The 23,156-nt window shown below is 44.1% G+C and overlaps 1 protein-coding gene, 1 long non-coding RNA gene and 1 other non-coding gene across 4 annotated transcripts; 1 reads left to right on the forward strand and 2 right to left on the reverse strand.

Annotated features, from left to right (window-relative positions):
• Positions 1 to 345: 345 nt before the first annotated feature.
• On the reverse strand, positions 346 to 11,344 carry LOC147254503 (zinc finger BED domain-containing protein 4-like). Its single transcript, XM_086216031.1, has 9 exons — positions 10,647 to 11,344; positions 9,775 to 10,216; positions 9,151 to 9,649; positions 8,674 to 8,990; positions 8,239 to 8,481; positions 6,467 to 6,522; positions 3,891 to 4,085; positions 1,120 to 1,300; positions 346 to 626 (listed from the first exon to the last, which is right to left on the reverse strand). The coding sequence occupies exons 1-9, from the start codon at positions 10,761 to 10,763 to the stop codon at positions 346 to 348; spliced, it is 2,331 nt and encodes a 776-aa protein (XP_086072157.1). The 5' UTR covers positions 10,764 to 11,344.
• Positions 11,345 to 11,964: 620 nt separating this feature from the next.
• trnal-uag (transfer RNA leucine (anticodon UAG)) lies at positions 11,965 to 12,047 on the forward strand. Its single transcript has one exon. It is a non-coding gene; the product is annotated as a tRNA-Leu (tRNA).
• Positions 12,048 to 12,453: 406 nt separating this feature from the next.
• Positions 12,454 to 13,457, reverse strand: LOC147254505 (uncharacterized). Of its 2 annotated transcripts, none has more exons than XR_015118060.1 (3): positions 13,305 to 13,457; positions 12,909 to 13,100; positions 12,454 to 12,758 (listed from the first exon to the last, which is right to left on the reverse strand). It is a non-coding gene; the product is annotated as an uncharacterized LOC147254505 (long non-coding RNA). The 2 variants fall into 2 exon arrangements; XR_015118059.1 differs by having other exon boundaries at positions 12,909 to 13,202.
• Between the last annotated feature and the right edge of the window lie 9,699 nt (positions 13,458 to 23,156).

Consider the following 23,156-nt stretch of genomic DNA (forward strand, 5'->3'; position numbering starts at 1 on the left):
AAGCTAAGCAGGCCATCCTAAAGGCTGTCCAGCATGACGCATTTCCAGAGGAGCTGAAGCTAATCAAGAATAATAAAGACCTCCCCAGAGGCAGCCCTCTTGTGAAGCTTTGCCCCTATCTTGACAAAACCAACCAGTTAAGGGTTGGGGAAGGCTCACACAATCAGACCTTCAACGTGAAGAGAAGAACCCGGTCATTATGCCTCGGCGACACCACGTGACCAATCTGTTGATATGACATCACCACATAAAGGTTCAACACCAGGGGCGTCATTTCACCGAAGGTGCCTTAAGGTCAGCAGGAATTTGGATCATTGGTGGAAAACGACCAATAAGCAGCCTTATTCATTCCTGTGTGATTTGTCGCAGGCTTAAGGGAGTAACACTGACCCAGAAAATGGCAGATTTGCCCCCAGATCGCTTGAGCAGCGAACCACCCTTCTCATATGTGGGTGTAGATGTGTTTGGGCCATGGTCAATCACCTCGCGTAGGACAAGAGGAGGACTTGCGAGCAGCAAACGGTGGGCAATGCTGTTCACCTGCCTCAGCACAAGAGCTGTCCATTTGGAGGTGCTGGAGTCTATGGACACTTCCTGTTCTATTAATGCTCTGCGTAGATTCTTTTCTGTTAGGTCGCAAAGCAATTCAGATCTGACTGTGGCACTAATTTTGTTGCCGCCTCCAAGGAGCTTGGACTCAGTTCAAAGACTGCCACTGAGCCAAGCATGAAAGCTTTCCTTCGAGACAGTGGCTGCACCTGGGTGTTCAATGCACCCCATTCTTCTCACATGGGAGGGAGTTGGGAACGGATGATTGGAATTGCACGCAGGATCCTGGACTCTATGTTGTCTGGCATCTGACCTCAACGCCTCACGCATGAGGTTCTCACGACATTCATGTGTGAAGTAGCAGCTATCATGAATGCATGCCCACTGCTTCCAGTTTCAAGTGACCCAGACTCCCCAATCATTCTCACACCAGCGTCGCTTCTTACACAGAAGCTTGGGGTGTCACCTACTCCGGAGGGGAATTTTGAGGAAAAGGATCTCTACAAATGACAGTGGAGACGAGTACAGCACCTCACCAATTCTTTTTGGCATTGTTGGAGGAAGGAATACCTCTCCACACTGCAAGGCCGTCGAAAATGGTGTTCGACACGACCAAACCTTCAGGACGGCGATGTCGTCCTTTTGAAGGATTCACAAGCACCACAGGAACGACTGGCCCATGGGGGTTGTGGTAAAGACTTACCCCAGCAGTGACGGAAGGATCAGGAGGGCAGATGTTTGCAAATCTTACCTGCGACCAATTACAGATATGGTTCTTCTTCTGTCTGGTACTAAATAAGTTTGAATTATGACATCTACTGATGTCAGGCGGGGAGTGTTCTGGCTCTTGCAGTGTTTCAGAGCCTTTTGGTTTCTTGAGGAGCTGATTTTGTCAATTTCCAACGTCTTTGGTTGTTTGAGCATGCTTTTGATTTGAAGGGTCAGACAGGAAGTGGGGGGGAACGAGTGACCGGAAGTGAAAAGTCCGCCACATTTTGTTATTTTCCCGACATTTATTGCATCATTATTACAGATTTGAAGCCCTTGACATCTTCCATGAACACAGCTCGTAAGTTTATTCATTTATGCCGTGACGTGTGGGAATGTTATATATTTAAGACAAAACAAAACAAAAAAAAACGTATTTTTACGGCGCTAGTTTAGCATGCTAACACCTAGGCAAACACCTAGTTAGCATCTGTGGTTGACTTGGCTAGGCTTATTGGCTCTCATTTGTTTCTTGGTTAATTCTACCTGTATATTTTGTGTTTGTTCCTCTCATAATGATGGTAAATGCAAGTCTAATAATTGTGATTTATCTTTTGTTACAGTTTTTACTGTGTCCTTCTGTGGGCCTGTGAATAAAATCCTAGAATGACGTTCACGTGTCAACAGCTCTGGATGTGTTCGCTATCTGCATAGCTGCGCTGGGGAAGCAGTGAGGGCAGAATACAAGCCAAGCAGAAATTTCCCACAATGCAATAGGGTGGTATTTGATCAGTGTTGAGCAGGCTGACAACAATGTCATATTATTTTGCTATCACTTGACTAGACCCAAAAGTAGGCTCCAGGTATCCAGTTTCTTCTCAATGCTAATTTCTGCTAGCTTCGTCTGCTACTTTGATGGCTCTGACTCCAAAAAGGTCCAGGCACCTGGATATGGTGGTTCCTACCTAAACGTAGATTCTGTCAGCTCATGTTTTTAAATCAACTCACCATGAACACAAGTAGATTTCAATGGACTGCAAATGTGTCTCATTTAATGGGTAAACATGTCAAATATAAATTCCATCACCTGAGGAGGTCTGCTGCTGGAATGAAGCTCCAGATATTCATAAGATATTTTATATCTTAAAATAAAGCATTTTCAAATTTGATTTATTATTCATTAGCCTACTTCATGGTGTGATTTTATGCATCTTATACGATGCCTTCACCAACAAAAACGAGAGGCACGTTCAACTCTGTGTATCAAAAAACTTTGCTTAAGGAAAAGTTGTTGTGAGGAAAGACCAGAAGATCTGTTTAAAGTGAAAAAAAATCAACAAAACATAAAAAATTCGTGGAATAGAAAAGAAAAGGGAGAGAGCCGGACCAGCTGTTCCAGGAGCTCACACACAAAGGGCAGAAACAAGAAGCACTGAAGAGAGCGCCAGCAGTGGATGGTGTCAACACTGTTAAAGTAAACTGGTCCGCCTCAGAGCAGTGACCTTTGACTTGTGTGGGGTTGTTGGCCAATCAGCACACTTTGCTGTCTTCAGTACTTCTCAGATATCAACAAATGAAGCTGGTTGAACAGACAGCAATCATCCATCACACAGGCACATCACCTAGAGAGTAAGATTGCTCAGAGTTCTGACAATGACAGTGAAGAGGCAAGGAAAGCTGGACAACCACAGAGAGTGAAACATTCGGAACATCATGTTTATACACGTGTGTGTTTGTGTGTGTGTGTACATTAGGGTGCGAGTTTCCATCCATCCATCGTCTTCCGCTTACTCCTATTAAGGGTCGCAGGGGGGGTGGCTGGAGCCTATCCCAGTGGCTACAGGCGAGAGGCAGGGTTCACCCTGGACAGGTCGCCAGTCTGTTGCAGGGCCAACACATAGAGACAGACACACTCACATTCAATTTAGAGTATCAATCAGCCTCGTCCTCTCTTGATGTCTTTGCACTGTGGGAGGAAGCTGGAGTACCAGAGAACCCACACAGACACAGGGAGTGCAGTGGTTAGCACTGTGGCCTCCCAACAAGAAGGTTCCGGGTTCGAGTCCCGGCTCGGGCACGGGATCTTTCTGTGTGGAGTTTGCATGTTCTCCCCGTGTCTACGTGGGTTCTCTCTGGGTACTCTGGCTTCTTCCCACCATCCAAAAACATGCATTTTGTGACTAGGCTGATCGGATTCTCTAAATTGACCGTAGGTATGAATGTGAGTGTGAAAGGTTGTTCGTCTCTCTATGTTGGCCCTGCGATGGACTGGCGACCTGTCCAGGGTGAACCGTGCCTCTCGCCCGTTTACGCTGGGATAGGCTCCAGCCCCCCGCGACCCTTAATGTGTATGAATAAGCGGAAGATGACGATGGATAACTAAACCATTAATTAAGAAAGCATTCATGCATCCTGTTTGTCTTCACCTTGTTCAAAGGACATCTCCCATTGACTTTTTTGTGCCTCTTGTTCCAGTTTTGACAGGCACTGCATGACATCTTCATTTGGTGCCTGTTTGGCTTAGTTTCTGTACGTCTTGCAGAAGCATTTTTGCTGCCTCTTCGGTTGAAAAGAATGATTTGGGAAAGAAGGCACTCCCTGAGTATCTTCTATGCTGCAGGGTTCGGTCCTACCAACAGCTGCTCTCTTTTCTTCTCCCCTTTGGACTTCAACACTTTATGAAGCTTCATTCCATCTTCAGTGAGTGGAATCATTTCATTTTTGTTCCATTTGTCCTCCTCTAAGTTTGTCCGTGACACATCGAGGTCCCACTCCGCAGCCACCAAGCCCAAGAAGTTCCTCACTCTGCCATGGATACGACGACTGGACTGCAGGGTCCCAATATCACTGTGACAATTCTTTTACCAGCTATGACCTTGGACAAGAACTTCTCAGGAGGAAACTTATCATGGTGGCACAGAGAAGAAAACTAGACCTGAGCTGCCTGCTGAAATCTTGCAGGTGAAGGACAGAGCTCCACCTCTTTTACAGACACCACCACTGTTGGCTCATGTTGTCCAAAAAAAAGTGTGTCAGTTTTTGACACACGCATCTAAACACACACACATACACATGTATGTTCTTGCACACAGAGACTTTTCCTCTGTTTTTGTTTTTTACTGGTTTTGGAACCAGTTGTTGGTTTCTGTTGGTTTGATTTGCTTGACTGGTTGTTGTTTGTTTGACCTTGCAAATTCATATTTTGGGTTCTGGCTTGTTCTACTGACTAAAAAAGGTCCAGAGGCCCACAACAAAATATTCAAATCAATATGTCCATGGATAAGGAAGCCTAACAAGGTAACCAAGAGATAGGAAACAACTTGGATGGTAGAAAATTGTTTTTAGTTTATTTTACAGCTGATTGAAGACGTGGGTCAAAACTGACCTGTTAACATAAGAGATGGGAACAGAAAGCTAACACAAGAGGAAGGTTGAAGCTATGAAAAAGGAGCTTGATAAAAATCTTGAACTGACAGTAGAAATATCCTTTAGTATGTTTACCTTTTGTTGACAGAAGTCACTTTAGCTTGGCAGTGAAAAGAATCGCTGCTAGCTTGACAAATAACTGCACAAACTAGGTTCAAGCCTAGACTTAGGACACTGGTATCTGCAACAACTCCCATCAACTCCTAATCTAGCATCTCTGCTGTAGGTCAAACTATTTTACAGAACATTTGACAGACCTGTGGAGCAGTGAGGACAGACATGAGTTGATCCACATGATCCACTGAAGCGCCATTTTACCCTGCCACTGAGGTCACCAACATGAGCTGGAGCTGGGAATCTTGAACTGAATCTGGTATCACAGCAACACCTACTGCTGCAAAATGGAACAGCAACATTGAACCCAAGTACAGGATTGGAGGGAGACTGATGGTCGCTGTTTGGGTTTTTGAAAAACAAGGAGGGCGTTAGTTCAAGCTAGATTCTCAGAGACTATTTCCCCAACCTCTACATTGGCATCTACACTGTCATCCAGTCATGTGACTGAAGTCACCCATTCATGTCAGTGGTGTCACTTGGCAGGACTGTCATTGCCGTCACATTCTAGAAAAGAATCCAGACTCCACATGTGGCTCCCATGATAACTGATGGACCTCTGGTTGGAGGCTGGACGATGTTTGGACTTGAAGGAAAACTCTTTGTCCAAATTCCCTTTTGTTTTCAAATATAAAGTCCCACAATAATAAGTAGCTGAATCTGACAGGTGAAGGTTTGGAACTACAAGATGGTTGATGTTTTCTTGACTTGATGCTCTGACTGTCAGGGTAGATGACAGCTTCTTTCTGCTGCTGCATCTGAGTGGCTATGATTTGAGGTTTACCTCCCAAGGTTGTCTGGTTCCAGGTGAAGTTTTAAAATTCCAGTCCCCAACCTTGGCTGTTCTGAAACTATTCTCCTGAATCACTCCTGAGCTGCAGCAAGAAAAAATACCAGTGCCCATCCAGATCAACTTAATGGCTGCTGACAGCCTCAGACACTTGATTTCCATCAATCTGGAGCCAAGAAGGCACTCACCTGTGGTTCTCCTCCAGGAGGGTCCAGGTTCTGCCATTGTGGCTCCTTGTGCCACTGCCAGAGAGCCTCAGCTGCACACTGCAACATTTCAACAGGAAACAGGTGCTCAATTGTTTCAGTGGGAGGCTCAACAAGGCAGATGACACCATCCACCATTGTTGGGGGGTGGAGATTTTATATGTCATAAGTTTTATACATAAGTTTTAGTTTTTAAAGACACAAGTGTATACTTACATCTTATGTAGGCACGAGTGCCCTGGGGGGGGGGGGGGGGGGGTGACAGGCTCAGATGAGCTTCCTTAGCCCCCAGTGGTTCATGGTTTGGGTGGAGAGCCAGCTCCTTAGCCTCCATCAGAGCTGGGGGTGGCAGCCCTCCACCTGTTTTCCGGGCCATGCCTTCCTTCTGTTGGTGAGGCAGGCCTCAAATGCTAATCTTTTGTTCTATTAGTAGATTTTGTTTTGTTCGTTTACACAACGTCACTTTTCATATGATGTCAATAAAAATGTGTCAACATAGTATGATGTACAATCTACTAAGTGGGTATCAAGTGATGTTAAAACAACATTTTTTAGGGGTTTAAATCAATACTTGAAGTAGCCACTGAATTCATATTTACTTCATAGCTTAAGTATATTTAAAAACATAAAATCAAAGTGAGGTACAATCATTGCCCAGCAAAATACGCCTTACCTTTTGAAAGGTGTTTTTATGTTTCATTTTTAACTCCTTGCATGTCCGCTCCTCCCCTGTTGGATGGCACCTGAATGAAAATCAGATTTTATTCCTTTTTATATCTAGAAATGTAAGCTACAACCTCTTTCAGCTAAATGTTAAATCAATGGAAAAGTACATTCAAACTTCTGCCTTGACTCAGGTAGCACTTTTCTCCCATGCCGATTCTCGCTGCTGCAGTGGTGCTCCAACTCCATTGGCATGAAATAACTTTTCAGTTTGTTTGTGGTTGTCATGGTGACTCGTGGTATCGGGGCTCCATTGATGATGGCATTTTGTCGTGGTTGTGCACGTGTGCAACTCAAGGTGAACGTACTCACAGTTGATTGAAGCAACTCAGATCAGCTGTTCTGGAACCAGATCCTCAGAGTTTCCCATCTCAGAGTGTCAACTCAGCAGTGGTTGAGGAGAAGAGTTTCAGAACAACCACAGTTGGGGGACTTCCATCCAGCCATCCATTTTCTTTACCTGTAAGGGAGTGTAAACAGTTCTTCAATAATAACAAAAATAAACAGTATGTCGTGGTGGAAAATATTAGATGAGAGGAATCAGAGGACTGAGTCTCAGGTGCCAGATGGGAGATCTCTTTATTCTTAGCGACGATCCCTACCTGCAGTGCAGTTAAAGATGTCTTCCCACTGATACAGAATATGACATACCCTTTTATACTGTATTCAGGCTGTGTGTGTGTATGTGTTCATGTGATGTGATGGCCTTTACACTATCTTCAAGGACCAGAAAGGAATGGGACATTCCCCGATTACCAGAGGTGGCAAAAGTATTTATATTCTGTACTTAAGTAGAAGTACAGCTACTTGTGTAAAAAAATACTCTGGTAAAAGTAGAAGTACTGATTCAACTCCTTTACTCAAGTAAAAGTAAGAAAGTACAGGCTCTGAAATGTACTTAAGTAAAAAAGTAAAAATAACTTTTTGCCATCAATGAAACACAATACATCCATTGATCATTTTGTAAAATGAAAAAAGTCAGAAGACAAGTCAGAAAACGTAATAGTAATAGTTATGACCAGTAAGCCAAATTGGATGTTTACACGTAAATAACGAAAGATTAATGTCATTTTCTACCCTTTTCCTTTTCTCTGTATTGAAAACACACTGAACTATGGCCCCCACAACACATATGTAATGGGTACAAGCATTATACACACAAGGCAATGAATGCATCCAAAGTGGATTATGACTTTAAAGTAAACAATACATATTTTAGCTTAACATATAACAGATTAATCAGGTTCTCCTGTTTTGCTCTGTTGTTTACAATAAAACAAATCAACTGCTTCTGTCATATATCTCTACAACAGATGTAACCAAGGAATGAATATGAACCCATGGAATTTATTACACTGTTATCACACTGTGAAATTATGTCAGCTGTATGTAACACAAGTCTAAGTACTCACCGAACCATGAGTTACTTTTAACAGAATGTGTATCTACTTATCGAAAAACTAGCAGTTTGATGCCTTACTTTACAGCAATATGCAAACCCAGACTTCCATTTCAGCAAAAGAGCTTGAAACATTATGATCAACATGGAAACTTCAAGTCTAATCAAGTCTGTTTTTCTTTTGTGAGAAATTCACTCATCTCTACAAGACTACCAAAATCTTTTATTCAGCCTCAGCAGAAGCTGGTTCTCAAAGTTCTTTGAATCAAGGCATGCCCTTTTGGGTCTGAAAATCAGTCCTGCAGTGCTAAAAAGCCTCTCACATGCTGCTGAGGCAGGAAGGGGTGTGTTGAGCTTCAGTGATAAGTTGCAGACTGCTGGGAAAGATTTCAGGACATCCATGGTATCATCTGGGCATGCCATGTAGGAATCGAGCTGCTTGGAGTTTTGTTGAACATGTCCCTGCTTGATGGGGGAAAAGAAGTCTTCCTCCTCTGAAGAATGGGAAGTGTCACTCGGATGCACCGTAGGCTGCTCCTTCAGATGACTTTTGATGAAGTCCAGGCCTAAAGAACACAAAACTACCTTTTTAAAAGGATTTTTTAAAAAATATCAGCACTTTTAGCATTGGATTGTTATTTGTTGAAAGTGAATGTGACTTTCAATTGTTACTGTATGACAATTAGCCAGTATGTTATGAATAATTCATCTTCAAAAATGTTCCCCATTATCTCATTAGCAAATGTTTTAATACATACCAAGTTTTAGGGTGTAGTCATCACTTGTCCAGCATGTCTTGAATTTGGGGACGAGAATGGCCGCAGCAATCAGCTCTGGATCAGCAAGCATCTTCCCAAATCGCCTGTCAAGCCCTGCTTGAAGAGCATCTACTAAAGGCACACAGAACTTGGAGGAAAGTCGAAGGTTCCGTAGCTTAGTCTTGAGAAGTGTTATTGTGGGTACAAGCCATCCCATCTGCACACTGGCCTCTCCCTGAAGAACATTAACCGCCTTTGCAAATGGGCTCATTGTCTTCACATATTCTGCGAGAAAAGCAATCTCAGCAGGAGTGAGCCTATCAGGACACAATGTTTAAAACACAACATAATGGTGGTTATAAAAAGTCAAAAATATAACATATGACTTTTGTATATTGTGCACATGCAGACGTGTAAAGGAATCAATATTAACTAATTAATAGCAGTCGCTAAGGTGTGAAAATGTAAGCTACTAACACTGGAATTTTTAGCACACCGCACACAGCTGTAACGGCTCCTTCTCCTTGTTCTCTCATGATCCTCACAATCCTTTCCACGGCCAGGAAAAGAGAATTCCACCTCGTCTCATTCGGCCTCAAGAGTTGGAGTTTGCATTTTTCTTCAATTATCACAGCAGTTGTAGTGGATCTTCCACTTTTGTTCCATAGACTCCAGCACTTTGAAAATGTTGAACGAGAGATTTGCTTGTAGATGGCATTGGAATTTGCCTCTGAAACATCAACTGTAGACACCAGGTTCAGAAGGTGACAGGCACAGCGATGATGCCTTGGCAGTTGGTATTCCAGGCCATCATCTTCTTCCAACAAGGTTCCTGCTTCAACAAACTCAAGATGGTCAGTGTTTTCCTCCTCTTCCTCTCCTTCACTGTTCTCTCTTTCTGCTGATTCACTTGGCCTTGCCTCTTCTGCTGGAATCTGGTTATTATTTTCATCCAGCTCTCCATAGACTCGAAAAGCTTTGATAAAATTGAAACCATTGTCAGTGGTTGTACGCACAATCTTGTCACCGATGTTGTACTCGGAATGTTATTTAGGGCACCAGCAAGTGCAGAAAATGTGTGTGACCCTTTGAGCTGTTTACATGCTAATGCAGCAGAGCATCTCCCCATTGTTTCAGGTTCTATCCAGTGTGCTGTGACTCCGAGGAAACTCCGTCTGTGTGCTGTCCAGCAATCAGTAGTGGTAGCAATGAATTCGACCTCACTCATAGCAGCCTTGAGATTCTTCTTCATTTCCAGTGTTACTGTCTCAATTTTGTTTTTCATGGTGCCTCGGGACATTACAACCACATCCGGTTGCAGGTGGTGGACTAGAGTTTTAAAACCCTGCTGTTGGACAATACTGAGAGGGTGCAGACCTTGAATGACAAAGTTCAGTATGGCTTCATCCACACTTCTCTGTGACACTCTTTTGGTTTCCCACAGTTTAAGCTGCTTGGATGGGCCTTCATCTGAGGTGGACTTCCTCTTCAAAGTAGGTGCAGTGAGGTTTTTGTATCTCTCCAGGGGATTTACGTGCTTTTTCTGGGATTGACAATACACACATATGAGACACAGACACACACACAAGACATTTGGTCACGTGGTTAACCTGACAGAATTACGGTTGTTATATAAATGTTTAACAGGTTTAATGGGGAGTCCACAAATAGTGGCACACAAGCCTTCAGGGCTCTCAGCATAGATGCCCTTTTCTAGCAGAAAATGTATTTATTTTAACCCAAACTACCATTCAACGCCTAAACCTTTCTGGTAGATGGCCCTGAAAAGTAATGTCTCACATCAATGGCACAGCCACAGTAGTAATAAACTGGGGGTTATTGGGTTGTTGTTTTTTTTTAACCGAGAACTAGCTAGTGTTAAAACATGTGTACCCCAACAGCGTTGCTAATGTAGAAAACGGACTCAAAAAATCCTTAAATAGATGAGGATAACAACAGAAATTCATCCTTACCTGTATGTGTTTTTTCAGATTTGACGGAGAATTCTTGAGCGCACGGAGCTTGTGGTTTTTAGGTTGACACAAGACACATTTGCATTCGCCATGAGTCCTTTTTGGAGCCGACAACATAGAATAATTCTCTTAAGTAAGGCCATGGATGGGAAATGTCTTGCTTCTCTGAATCTTCTGAAGCGTCGCCATTGGCTATACTGCCCGATTCACTTCCTTCTTCCATGCAAGAAATATTTCTTGCCTCCATGTCGCTGCTGTTCTGGGTTCTCTCCCTAACTGTCCACTCACTTACTCGACTCCTTCCCACGGTTACCTGTCCCTCCGTCTTCTTCATTAGTTGACTTTCCCTCTCTCGTTAGTCACGTCTTTTACGCTGTGTCGTCATCTATGGAGGTTAAAAAAGTAACGAGCCTGTTTTTAAAATGTAAGGAGTAGAAAGTACATATTGTGATGTATCAATGTCGGGAGTAAAAGTAAAAAGTCGTCAGAAAAATAAATACTCAAGTAAAGTCGGATACCTGAAAAATCTGCCTAAGTACAGTAACGAAGTATTTCTACTTCGTTACTTGTCACCTCTGCTGATTACACTTATCTTGGACCTTGGCTGTCTGTGTGTGGCGTCTCTGTACCATGTGTATGTGTGGTGTACTTGCTTTCCCAGATGACTGCCATCTTTGTTATGTGGGCTGACATGTTTTACTGTCAGCACAGGTCATAGTGCTGAGACTTACCTCTCATTCTCCTACAAGTGTTATTTCCACCTCATACTCCTGCATATATTCAAATGGACAGGGAACGCAAATTTATGCACAACTTCTCCTGTGTATCCATCCACAGTCACCAAACAACAACCAAACCAAACAAAAGGGGGTTTGCTAGTATGGTGATCAGCTGTAGTTCACCATCTTATCCAGGTCACATGACTCAGGAGTAGCATGGCCATCTGTCAACCAAAGGGTGGCTGGTTTGATCCTCATTTCCCCCGGTGACCATGTCAAAGTGTCCTTGAGTAAGATACTGAACCACGAATTGCTCCCGATGAGTAGATTGGCTCCTTGCATGGCAGCCTTCAGCATCAGTGTGTGAGTGTGTGTGAATGAGAGGACATTGTTCAGCTCCTTGAGTGCTGCTGAGGGTGAAAGGCGCTGTACAAATTGAGTCCTTTTACCATTTCTTTCCTGGCTGCTTCGAGCGGCGCTGTCATAACTTCCCATGACCGTGGAGGGAAGGAGTCCCCCTTCAGAATAAGTTTTATAGCATGATGTTACTTCCTCTTCAACATGCCTTTAGCAGACCAACTCGCTGAATTGCACAGTGAGGTAGTGTGGCCGAGCGGTCTAAGGCGCTGGATTTAGGCTCCAGTCTCTAAAGGAGGCGTGGGTTAAAATCCCACCACTTCCATCATGTCCCAGGTCACTGGAGAGGTGTGGCAGGTCTCTAACTGCCTCTCCTCTCTCTTCCATTGGTATTTTCAAACCTGTGACCAAAAGAAGAATCCTCCTCTGAGTCCATAGACCTGAGCATCGCTGCTCTGACTACCACGTTACCTCCTGGTTATCAGTGTGAAGTCAATGGTGAGGTAATCAGTTGTTCCTTGGGTTTAATTACAGAGGCCTCATTGTTATTTAAATAATTCTTGGCAAATGAATTCCAGAGGCCTGGTAGTTAAACACAGAATTAAATCATTTTAATTTTTAATTGAATTTTCACACTGTTTCACTCAAAATGTATGACAACTTCTTGCATGTTGGTGCCCCATCACACACAACAGGTGCACTTGTACTCTTTTCACCTCTGACCTACAAACATTCATAGTCTGCCAGTGAACGTCCAATTATCTTCTGAGATAAGTGATGAATCTTGACCTGCTGAGACTCATTATCTATGACTGTGACTAGCATGTGCTAGCAGAATACAGCACTCCTTCTTCATTATCCGTCTTTGTCTCTGACCAGCTCTCCTGCTCTCTTTCCTCCTACCAGTCAAAGCAGACATCTGCACCTACTGACCTTGGATCTGGTGCCCGTTCCTGCCTGGTAAAAGAAGGAACCAGCACCTGGTTCTACAGGCTGAATCAACTCCAGGACGTTGGCCAGCCGTGTCAGTTGAAACCTTATTTGTCCAAATAGAGAAAAAATAAGTCTGATTGTTAATGAAGGATGTCATCATGGCTTTGAAACTTTTGTTGGGGACAAGCCAACATGAGCACATTCATGGAAGAATAGCAATAAAAACAGGAAGTGTTAGTTAGCAAGTACTCACCAGTCTTTCACTATCATACTTGATTCTAGTGGAACAAAATGGCTGCTGCTGACTGTGCTGCCTGGTTGTGGATCACTCTTCACCATCCTCACAGGCCTTGATGGAACCAAAAAGGCGAGTTCATGGAGAAGATCTTCCAGGGCGTCAAGGTTAAAGTGGTGCCCCAGCTGGCACCGGGATCTGACCCAGGTCCTGCATGTGAGATATTGTTAGTTCTGTTCTTCCCTGCTCACAACCACAGGCTGGTGTTGAGGCCTGCAGCAACCAGGGCCCCAGTCACCAAGTGTATAAAGGCTGGTCATTGTGGCAGTGGGAGGAGTCAAAATGAAGACCGATCAATGTGAGCAGGACGTTACTGGAAAAGTGAGAAGAACTTGACCATGTTTCCTACAGTACCTAGGAGGCTTGGTAGTTGCTGGGAAGGAAGCTCCAAAAGCAAAGAGCAGACAGCAGGATATAAAAAGAAAAGATCCAGACACTAAAACTACAAGTAGAAACAAGATGAAATACCAAAAGCTTTGGAAAGATACTGCAAGGTTGTATGTACATTATTATATACACTGCTATTCTCCATGACTCCTAAAGAGGGAAAGGAACAATTAGAATGTGGATAAGATCAGCTGATTTCAGAGTCTCCAGATCAAAGTCAGAATTCCTGATAATGTCATCAGGGCTTTGACAGTACCTAGAATTCTGTCTTTGATCTCAGGAGGACATGAAAGAAACACAATTGAGGAAAGTATAAGAGAGCACATTCAGCTTCATTAGAAACACTAGAACTGTTGAACAGTAGAATTTGTTTGAAACAGTTAACAACACTGAATTACAGGATTGAAGAGGGAAGAATTTTCTACTTTAAATTAAATTCTAACTTCCAAGTCAAGTCAAGTCAATTTTATTTATAAAGCGCCAAATCACAACAGAAGTTATCTCGTGACATTTTACAAGTTTATCAAATGGGACAGTCAAGGCAAGGGCAAGGCAAGGCAATTTTATTTTTATAGCCCGTTTTCACAAACAGTTTTTCTCAAAGGGCTTCACATGGCATCATAACAACATCCTCTGCCCTTAGACCCTGGAAGGTCTTACCTTGGCCCCCAGCACAACTCGAAGGAACCTAGGAGTTCTCTTTGATCAGGATCTGTCCTTTATTGCCCACATTAAGCAAATTTCTAGGACTGCTTTCTTTCATTTGTGAAACATTGCTGAGATCAGACACATCCTGTCTCAAAAAGATGCAGAAAAACTAGTCCATGCCTTTGTCACTTCCAGGCTGGATTACTGCAATTCCCTCCTATCAGGCTGCACCAGTAGGTCCCTAAAGACTCTCCAGCTGGTTCAAAATGCTGCTGCCCGTGTGTTGACGAGAACTAGTAGAAGAGACCATGTCTCTCCTGTACTGGCTTCTCTGCATTGGCTCCCTGTCAAATTCAGAATAGAATTCAAAATTCTCCTTCTAACATACAAAGTCCTCAACAGTCAGGCTCCTTCATACCTGACAGAGCTCATAGTCCCCTTTTATTCAGCTAGAACCCTTCGCTCCCAGGATGCAGGGTTACTGGTGGTTCCCAGAGTTCTAAAAGTCGACTGGGAGCCAGAGACTTCAGCTCTAAGGCTCCCCTCCCGTGGAACCATCTCCCAGTTTCGGTCCAGGATGCAGACACCCTCTCGACCTATAAGAGCAGACTAAAGATCTTCCTTTTTGATCAGGCTTATAGTTAGGGCTGCTTAGGCTGGCCCTTAGATATGCTGCTATAGGCTTAGGCTGCTGGGGGATCTCCTATGGTGCACTGGGCTTCTCTCTACTCCTCTCTGTCCTCCTATATGTGTCATACATAAATCATACTCATACGTATTACTAACTTTTCTTCTTCTGCGGAGCCTTCGTGCTCCCCTCATCCCAGATCGGGGTGCTGCTGGAGGAGGCTGCAGACCTGAAGAGGCTCAAGCTGCCACCCGTAGCTCCACCTGCTCACCATCTGTCCATCAGTGTCTTCCTTCCTCTCTCTCTTTATCTCTGTCCCACTCTTTCCTTCTGCATAAATGTCTTCCTCCATTATCTGTCTTTGTCTCTGCCCCGCTCTCCTGCTCTCTTTCCCCCCAACCGGTCAAAGCAGAAGGCCGTCCCCATTGAGCCTGGATCTGCTCGACGTTCCTGCCTGTTAAAAGGACAACCCAGTCTCATGTCAAAACGTGAAAAGGCTACGTTTGTCCACAGTGCAAAACGTATCAGTTCTACGATAAAGGCCTAAAAATTGTGAAATGTGTACGTTTTTTTCCCTTATTCTTTTCTATTGGAGCGCTGGTAGGTCATGTGACTCTTTCATGCGGGCCTCTCAAAACAAAAAACATGGCGGCCTCTCCTGTCATTTTTGGAGGAAAGTGCCTTATTCCAAGAGAGTTTTAATTTAATAAAGCATTCTAATGACATTTCTAGCGAGAAATGTACATTTTATTTTCATAATATTCGCTCGGTTCTCGTGTATAATCTTTGGTTTGTTCGTTATTACGATGAATCTTTCACCTCTTGGTTTCTGCTGTTGCTATGTTGGTTGCTAAGGAGGCTACAAGCGTCATTCCAAGGTTTTTTGCAGTTGTTATGGTTAAAACCACGGAAACCTAAATGGCGTTTACGTTATTGTATTTTGTCGTTACATTGCGTCATTATCTGAGTTGATAATATATTTGTGGGATTGTTGACGTATAAAAATAATATGAAACATATTGGCCCAGGAATTACCATCAAAATATAAAACAGCTATGCTTGTTTGTTGTTGTTTGTGTGATTGTTGACGACAGCTGTTCAATAAAAATAATTCCATATATCCGCTTCCGTGGAAGTCGGCCCCCGTTCTTCTGTGAGAAAATCCGCAAATTATCGCTCACTCCGAGAATTTTTTTTTTTTAATACTTTATCTTTTGATTAATAAAACAATCTACGAATTCATTTAATTTCTGGATGTTTATTCTACCTACAAAGTACATTTGTAACCATTATAGATCTAACAATCAGCATTAAGAATATAAACAATGATTCAAACTAATGGGCGCGGTCTGCTGACGTCACATCCGTCACAGAGGCTAACTCATGCACTCAGAGGTGGCCTTTTAGTTCTACCATTTCATGCTATATTTACAGATTTATTATTGAGTGAAACAAACCACACTTATGTCTGGGTTAATCAGGGATATAATTAAAGAAATCCAAACTATTTGGCAAGTTAAATTTATCCTAACTGTTCTTCATATATTGTGCTGGTAATGTCATGTAATTTCTTTTCAAATGTAACATTTTTCGTTCTGATGTGTATAATTTTACAGCTCCAACAAAGCTGTTCCTCTTCATGGGTAAATCAATCATTCAGGCAATCAATAACTGAATGTCTCTGATGCTGTACAGTAGGTATTGCAGTACAACACCACCTTGATCCTTCCTTTTCAAATGTTTTTTATTGTGTTTCTCTTATCAGGTGTTGAAAATGATTACAATAAAAATAAACAATTTATCTTAAGCTTTGTTTCAAACAATAATAATTGATCAGGAAATGAGGCCTGATGGGCTGAAATAGCAGGCTTTGTGCTGTTCAGTGACACCTGCTATAAAAAGGAGTCAAGGCGGTCTTAAAGATGTGAAAATGTTCCCAAAGATCATTCTTCATGTTTGTCGTGGAACAAGATTGGTTTCAGGCTTTTTTTCAAAGGAGCTCCAAATGGCTCACTTAACCCTTTGAGGCCTGGCTGAGACATGAGGTCTATTGACCCTTTGACCCTTTGACTCTTTTACTCTCATTTGGCCTCTACAGTGGATACTGACCTGAAACTTGAACTGTGAGGCCTCTAAAATTTCTAAAATCATAATCTGGTGGAATAATTCTATAACCCCATCCCAAACAAGAAGTAGCTTCAGGAAGGAGCAGGGGCTTCAAAATTTTAAATCTTGGTTTCTGGCAGAGGTGTGAACTCATCCCAGAAATCTCATCTCATTTGGAGCAGCTTTGACCAAGTTATGATGCTAAATAGATAGACTTTTCTGGACTTTGCCACGCCCTTTACGGACAGCAGAAAGGACTTAGGGGGGTCAAACCACCACAGATGCGATCCTTATGGAGGACAGAACAACATACGAAAATTTCAACTTCCTAGGTTCAAAGAGAAAAAAACTGTGAAACTTGTGAAACTGGGCTAAATCAGGGTCTGTGACTTCTGCACTCCTATAGCCTTTTGGAGCAGAATTGAGGATCAAGTCTGGGTTCTGGCGTTTCTACTTGGGCTACATACACCAAACTTTACCCTAACCCTAATCGGGGTTAGGGTTAGGGTTTGGGGTTTAACCAACCCTCACCCTAAAAGACTTAAACGTAAACTCAAGAAAGAGCAAAGAAAACTCTAGCAGAGACTAATAAAACTAAATAAGGGAACTCAAAGAAGAGGAAAAGAACATAGTTAAATTAGAAACCTAGAGGACAGGAAGGGAAGGAAGGAATTCAGATCAAGAAGGGAAAGTATAAAAAGGGTAAGAACAAAAAGGGACAAGGAAAAGAAAGGGACAGCTCAAAGGCGAAAGGAGTGTGAGAGACACAGACATGTACCTCACTCACACGGAGTTGGTATCCGCCTGAGGAAGGCCTAGTCTGGCCTAGTCTGGCCCTAACGTTGCGGCAAATGCCAGCACATGAAAGTTCTTATGGACTTATCTTGGGACCCTCCCACCACCTTTGGGTGGTGGGCGTAGCCCCGAGGAAGGACCGTGCACTACCCACTTCCACCTAGGTGGGAGTGGGAAAAACCCTAAAACCGAACCCTAACCCTAACCCCGATTAGGGTTAGGGACTCAGAGTCAGTCAGAGACTAATAAAACTAAATAAGCGAACTCAAAGAAGAGGAAAGGAACATAGGTAAATTAGAAACCTAGAGGACAGGAGGGTGTTGTGCGCTGAAGAGCAAATTTGTCAAAAATAATGATAATCGATAATTATGAATATAATTATCGATTGATAAATAAATTACTAATTAATATTAAATATTAATTATACGGGGCACCACCCTGATGAATTCAGGGAAACTATAATACGACCAAACTTGTAACAGTTATCAGTCGTGAACAGAGTTTATCTACTAAACAGTCAATATTCTGGAACATTAACTACCTAGGGACAGCTCTGATGTTGAAGGATGAGATCCGAGCACTGGCTATTGCTCAGACACGTGACCACAAGTTCCTACACAAAAGACACTATGACTTCTCTCATATAATAAAAATATATTTATTAACACAGTGCATCCATCAATCAGCAACACGTTGGTATAACTGTTATCTAATCGAAAGACACAAGTGATAATATGTGTGTGTGTAAATGTGTGTGTGAGTGAGGGAGTGAGGGAGGGGAGGGGGAGTATGGTTGCCTAGCAACCCGTTAGCATCGCAGCAGGGCTAACAGCTAGGCTAGTTAGCTGAGGCTAGCTAGCCGCTAGTTAGCACCGTGGAGGTAGAACTTACGGAATGTTAACTTATTGGAGCGCTTAGCGAGAGAGAGAGAGAGAGAGAGAGAGAAAGAGAGAGAAAGGAAGGAAAGAACAAAGGTGAACCCAAAAATGTGTGTTAACACACTTGTGCAGTGTTAATAACTGGTAACACCTTATTGAGAAGTCACGGTTATTAATAACTAACGTCAATAAATAATATATAATGTTCTGTAATTTCTGCTAATTACAGGACTTCTGTCACATAAACAGAGCATTAATAGACATTATACAACACACTAAGCTATTGCTCTGCCCAGAAAATGCCTAATTAAAGGAATCCTTACTTGACCCGCTGCAGCGGTAAGGTATTCAGTTTCCGTGTTCCGGAGCGTGGTTCGGCTCGACTCGGAGGGCAGCAGAGCGGCAGCGGGGCAGCCTGCAGGGTCTGCTGGAGTTACTGGTGGGAAGGATGAAGAAGCTGTTGAGCTTTCTTTCACCAGGGACCAGTTCACGCGGGTTGCGTGGCTCGACGGTGGCTTCTCTGGACGACTGGACAGGAGGGAGAGAGTTGTGTTTGTGGAGTCTCTGTCGTTGCTGCACTGCACTCGAGGTCCGAGGTGGAGAACCGGAGGGTTGAATCCTCTGAAGACGTTGCAAACCACTCAAGAGAGGAAAACCACCTGGAGAAGAAAATCACCGAGAGGCGAAAATCATCGAGAGAAGAAAATCACAGAGAGGCGAAAGTCACAGAGAGGGAGAATCTTCTTCGCGCTGAAGTTTCTATGTGGAGGCCGATGATGTCACTTCTTGTGGGATGATACTGGCTCTCAGCCAATAGCATTTTGACAGGTTCTTGGATGTGGTCAGTGGCCAGGTTCTCAGAGGGGGGCCAGTGGCCAGAGTCATTACACCTATTTTACGATCCTTTGTTCAAGAGCACGTGGTCACTTGAATTCAGGCTTTGTAAAGGGGTATTAAGTCTCACAGGCCGAAAGCGTTCTTCAGCTGGACAAACTGTCACATCTCTGAATTAATCTCTTGGTCTGGTTGAGTTGGCACAACATTCCCCCCATTGCACAGGAGGATGTGGGGCAGACTGCAGTCTTCTGGGCAACCCAATAGCCAACAGTCCAGAGATTGTTCTTGACATTTGACAGTCCATGGGTTTCTGGGAGAAAGAGAGTAATAGTCCAATCTACATCCTGGGGATTGAAAGGGGTGTGTACAGTCCATATAGTTCGTACAGTTCATAGCTGGAGGCTAGCATACTAGGCATTCCTGGGCAGAGCTAGACATCTCTGGGCAGAGAGCTATAAACTATTAACTAGTATAGAAACAACAACAACGACAAAATAGATGTGGATAAGATATATTGAGGTAGTCGTAGCATAAGGCACTAACCGTCATGCACTCCGTGCTGCCTGAGATTATCAATATGCATATATATATATATATATATATATATATATATATATATATATATATATATATATATATATATATACAGAACAAAGTGGCACTCATTGAATCCCTGAGTGAACCGTGAGAATAAAGGGTAGGAAAGGAAGGAAGGAGGTTAGATGTTGTTTGTCTCGTTCCAGAGAAGGGTTGGGAGGTTCGCTCCTGGAGTTTCGGACCTTGGAACGAAACGCGGAAAAGACCTGGTGGAGGCATCCAGTAGGGCCTGGAGTTTCTTAATGCGCTTGTGCATCACGAACGCTCTGATGGCCGTGATGGTCCAACCACTGAGGAGGAGACCGATGATAACCCAACTACCGACCGATTCTGAGGACTATCATGTGTTGGGGTGAACGTGCAATATGGTGGTGACACCAGTGTCTGTCAGGCTGAATTTTACGGGCTTGGTACCTTCCAAGAGCAACTGCTCTTGGAGAACGTCATCGATGGTGAGGTTATGACCTCTGAACGCATCCATGATCTCGATCTCGGAATGATATCTGTCGGGATTGAGATGGTGGAGGATCACGTCGCCAATGTGTATGGTGGCTCCTTGTGGAACCGTCAAAAACACGGTTTTGTTAGGTAGAGTCAGTCTAGTGACTGTGTCATGACGATCGTAGGATATTAAGATCGATGACGTTGGTGTGTTGACGAGCCATAGGTTACCCGCTCTTTCCACGTTGGTCTCGGTGCCGTCATCCTTTCCTGACATGCTGCCCTGGAATCTCTGCGCTGGGGTTGCAGCTCGCAACCCACAGAGGTAGTTAGTTATATCCCTGATGACGGGATTACTGGGGCATATAAAATTGATGTCTTTTGTTGGGGTGCACATGTCGAGGTTTGGAACAAGATAGAGCGTTGGGTCGTCATCGTGATATGCGAGTGTAGGTGGTGTCTTAAGTTGTACACAAGTGTTGCCTCTCCAAAATCCAACATTTTAAACTGTTTTCAGCCTATAAATGTTTTGTTGTTCTATGCTGGGTAGATTGAGCATGAATCCTATCTCTAAATTCTGGGGATCTACAAAGATAGGGATTGCGCTGCCAAGACCATACGCCAAGTGGAGTTGGGAGGATTGCACCACGGTCGTCGTAGCGGATTGGAGAATCTCTTCTACCAGTCCGAAGGAGACTAGATATGAGGGAATCATGCCACCGCTCAGGCTATTAACCGAGGAGCTAACTTCTCTGAGAAGATCCTGCATTAAGTCTCTGACTATTCGCACATCTGTGATGTCCTCCTTAATGACCTGTGATAACGTCGATAGAGCATGCAACATGTTATTTAAGAGCATCGAGTGTAAATTTACGGTGACTATTGTACCCTGCAGGGTTTTGCCAATTCCCTGCAGGGTTTTGCCAATTCCCTGCAGTTGTTGTTGTTGTTGGAGAAGTCTTTGTTGAATCTCTGGTATCTCTCCATCAAGTTCATCCATGTGTCTCTGTAACCAGCGGAGGCTAATGGTATTGGCTGTGGATAACCCAACAGAAAACAGCGATCCGATGGCTGATGCGGCAGTGAGCAGCCCATCCAGAAATCGTTTTGGTCGTTTCTGGCCACCCAGGTCTCTCTCGGTTTCCAGAAATTTTGCAACTGCTCGAGCATGTGAATAGTGGTGTGCTTAGCGTGTTCAATTGCGTCTTGGGTCTGTGTACCGCTCAGTCTGCCTTCGGTTAACCGTGGAGGGAGGCGGATGTGCTTACGGTAAACGTCCCAAGGGTCTAAGCGAATGTAGATTCTCTGGGTGTACAGGTTACAGTGGGTGATAAGGAGTCCCGGTGTCTCCTGTAGGACGATGCCGGTGGGAGGTCCGGTTTGGATTACGTCATCGTTTCTGACAACTTGGACGTAGAGGAGGATGCCGGAGATCCAGATGAGGTTCATCCTGGAGTCAGACCAAAGTCCAATTATTAGGCAAACACGAATTAACCGTATTTAGTTATACAAAACAAAAAGGGTAGTGGGTGAAGGAAAGTAAAAAGGTGCTTAGGAGTGAGTGCCGGCATGCTGTTGATGTGGCGCAGGATATCCTAAGGCTTACTCTGACGTGTCATCCCCCACATCCTTTGGAATGTGATCCTCCTCCCTTTTGGGCGGATGGTGTGAAAAGTTTTACTTGGTTCTTATGGATCCATTTGTAATCCGCCGAGCAGTTTTGCTTTGAGATCCGTATGCGGTAAACTACTGGGGAGAGTTTCTCCACGATCTCAAAGGGTCCTGACCAACTCAGTTGAAATTTCTTGGAAATACCTGTGGGATTAGTACATCTGTAATAGAAGACTTTATCTCCTACTTGGAACTCCAAGTGTGATGCTTTCTGATCTGCATAGGCCTTGGCTCCCTGTACACTTGCCTCCAGATTTGTCTGGGCCCATGCCAATGTGGACTGGAGGTGTTCACGCAGATTGGTGATGTATTGATGTGCCGTATAGGCAGTCAAAACACTCGCATCTTCTGGGCGGTACAAGAGGTGTAGCGGGAGGGTCATTTCTCGTCCGGTCATCATCTCAAAAGGGGTGACGCCTGTGGAGTGGTGAGGGGTGGACCGAATTGCCATCAGCACCAGGGGGAGTTTCACATCCCAATCTTTACCACTATTACTGACAAACTTTCTGAGCATACTGACAATAGTACGGTTCGCTCTTTCCACCTGACCAGATGATTGGGGGTGGTATGCAATGTGGTATTTGACGTTTACACCCAGAATCTGATACACATTAGTGATGACTGCTGAGGTGAAATGGATACCTCGATCAGAGTCCACGGAGAGGGGCAAGCCCCAGCGACTGAAAACGTGGTTCATGAGCAATACTGCAGTGGTTACTGCGGTGTCGTTTGCGGCCGGAAGACACTCCACCCATTTGGTAAAAGCGCAGGTGACCGTGAGGAGGTACTTGTTACCCCGGGAAGACTTACAGACTGGACCGATCCAGTCTACCTGGAGATGAGACCACGGGAAGGTGATCCCTCTTGAGTGTAAGGGAGCTCGTTCTCGTGGGTGGGCTGGCATGAACTGGCAGCATCATAGGCATCCCTTTACGTATGCCCTTAGGTTGGTGCCCATAGTCGGCCAGTAGGCGATCTGCTGGAGGGTTTCAAGAGTGGCCTTGTTGCCCCGGTGGCCTCCAACGGGAGAGTCATGGGCATGGGCCAGCATTACCCCCTATGATCAAGTGGGACCACCCAACGGGATGGGCTTCGATCGTCACGGGAGTGAACAAGTAAACCTTTCTCCAACTTGAGGTGCTCTTGGACACGGCGGAGAGCGGTGAGACCTTTTGGCTAATCTGGGGAAGATTGGAGGAGGGGAGTCTGGGTTGAGGG

Source organism: Aulostomus chinensis, chromosome 10 (assembly GCF_037954235.1).
Source record: "Aulostomus chinensis isolate RoL2024-O1b breed Wild chromosome 10, RoL_Achi_v1.0, whole genome shotgun sequence".
NCBI classification, from domain to species: domain Eukaryota; kingdom Metazoa; phylum Chordata; class Actinopteri; order Syngnathiformes; family Aulostomidae; genus Aulostomus; species Aulostomus chinensis.

What these genes read in the sequence shown, in the direction of transcription:
- LOC147254503 (XM_086216031.1), bottom strand. Translation starts at nt 10,763, where the DNA reads ATGTTGTCGGCTCCAAAAAGGACTCATGGCGAATGCAAATGTGTCTTG. An exon ending in ATGCTCTGCTGCATTAGCAT is followed by an intron (nt 9,650 to 9,774) that starts GTAAACAGCTCA and finishes ATTTTATCAAAG; the next exon opens with CTTTTCGAGTCTATGGAGAG. An exon ending in GGTGTGCTAAAAATTCCAGT is followed by an intron (nt 8,991 to 9,150) that starts GTTAGTAGCTTA and finishes GTGTCCTGATAG; the next exon opens with GCTCACTCCTGCTGAGATTG.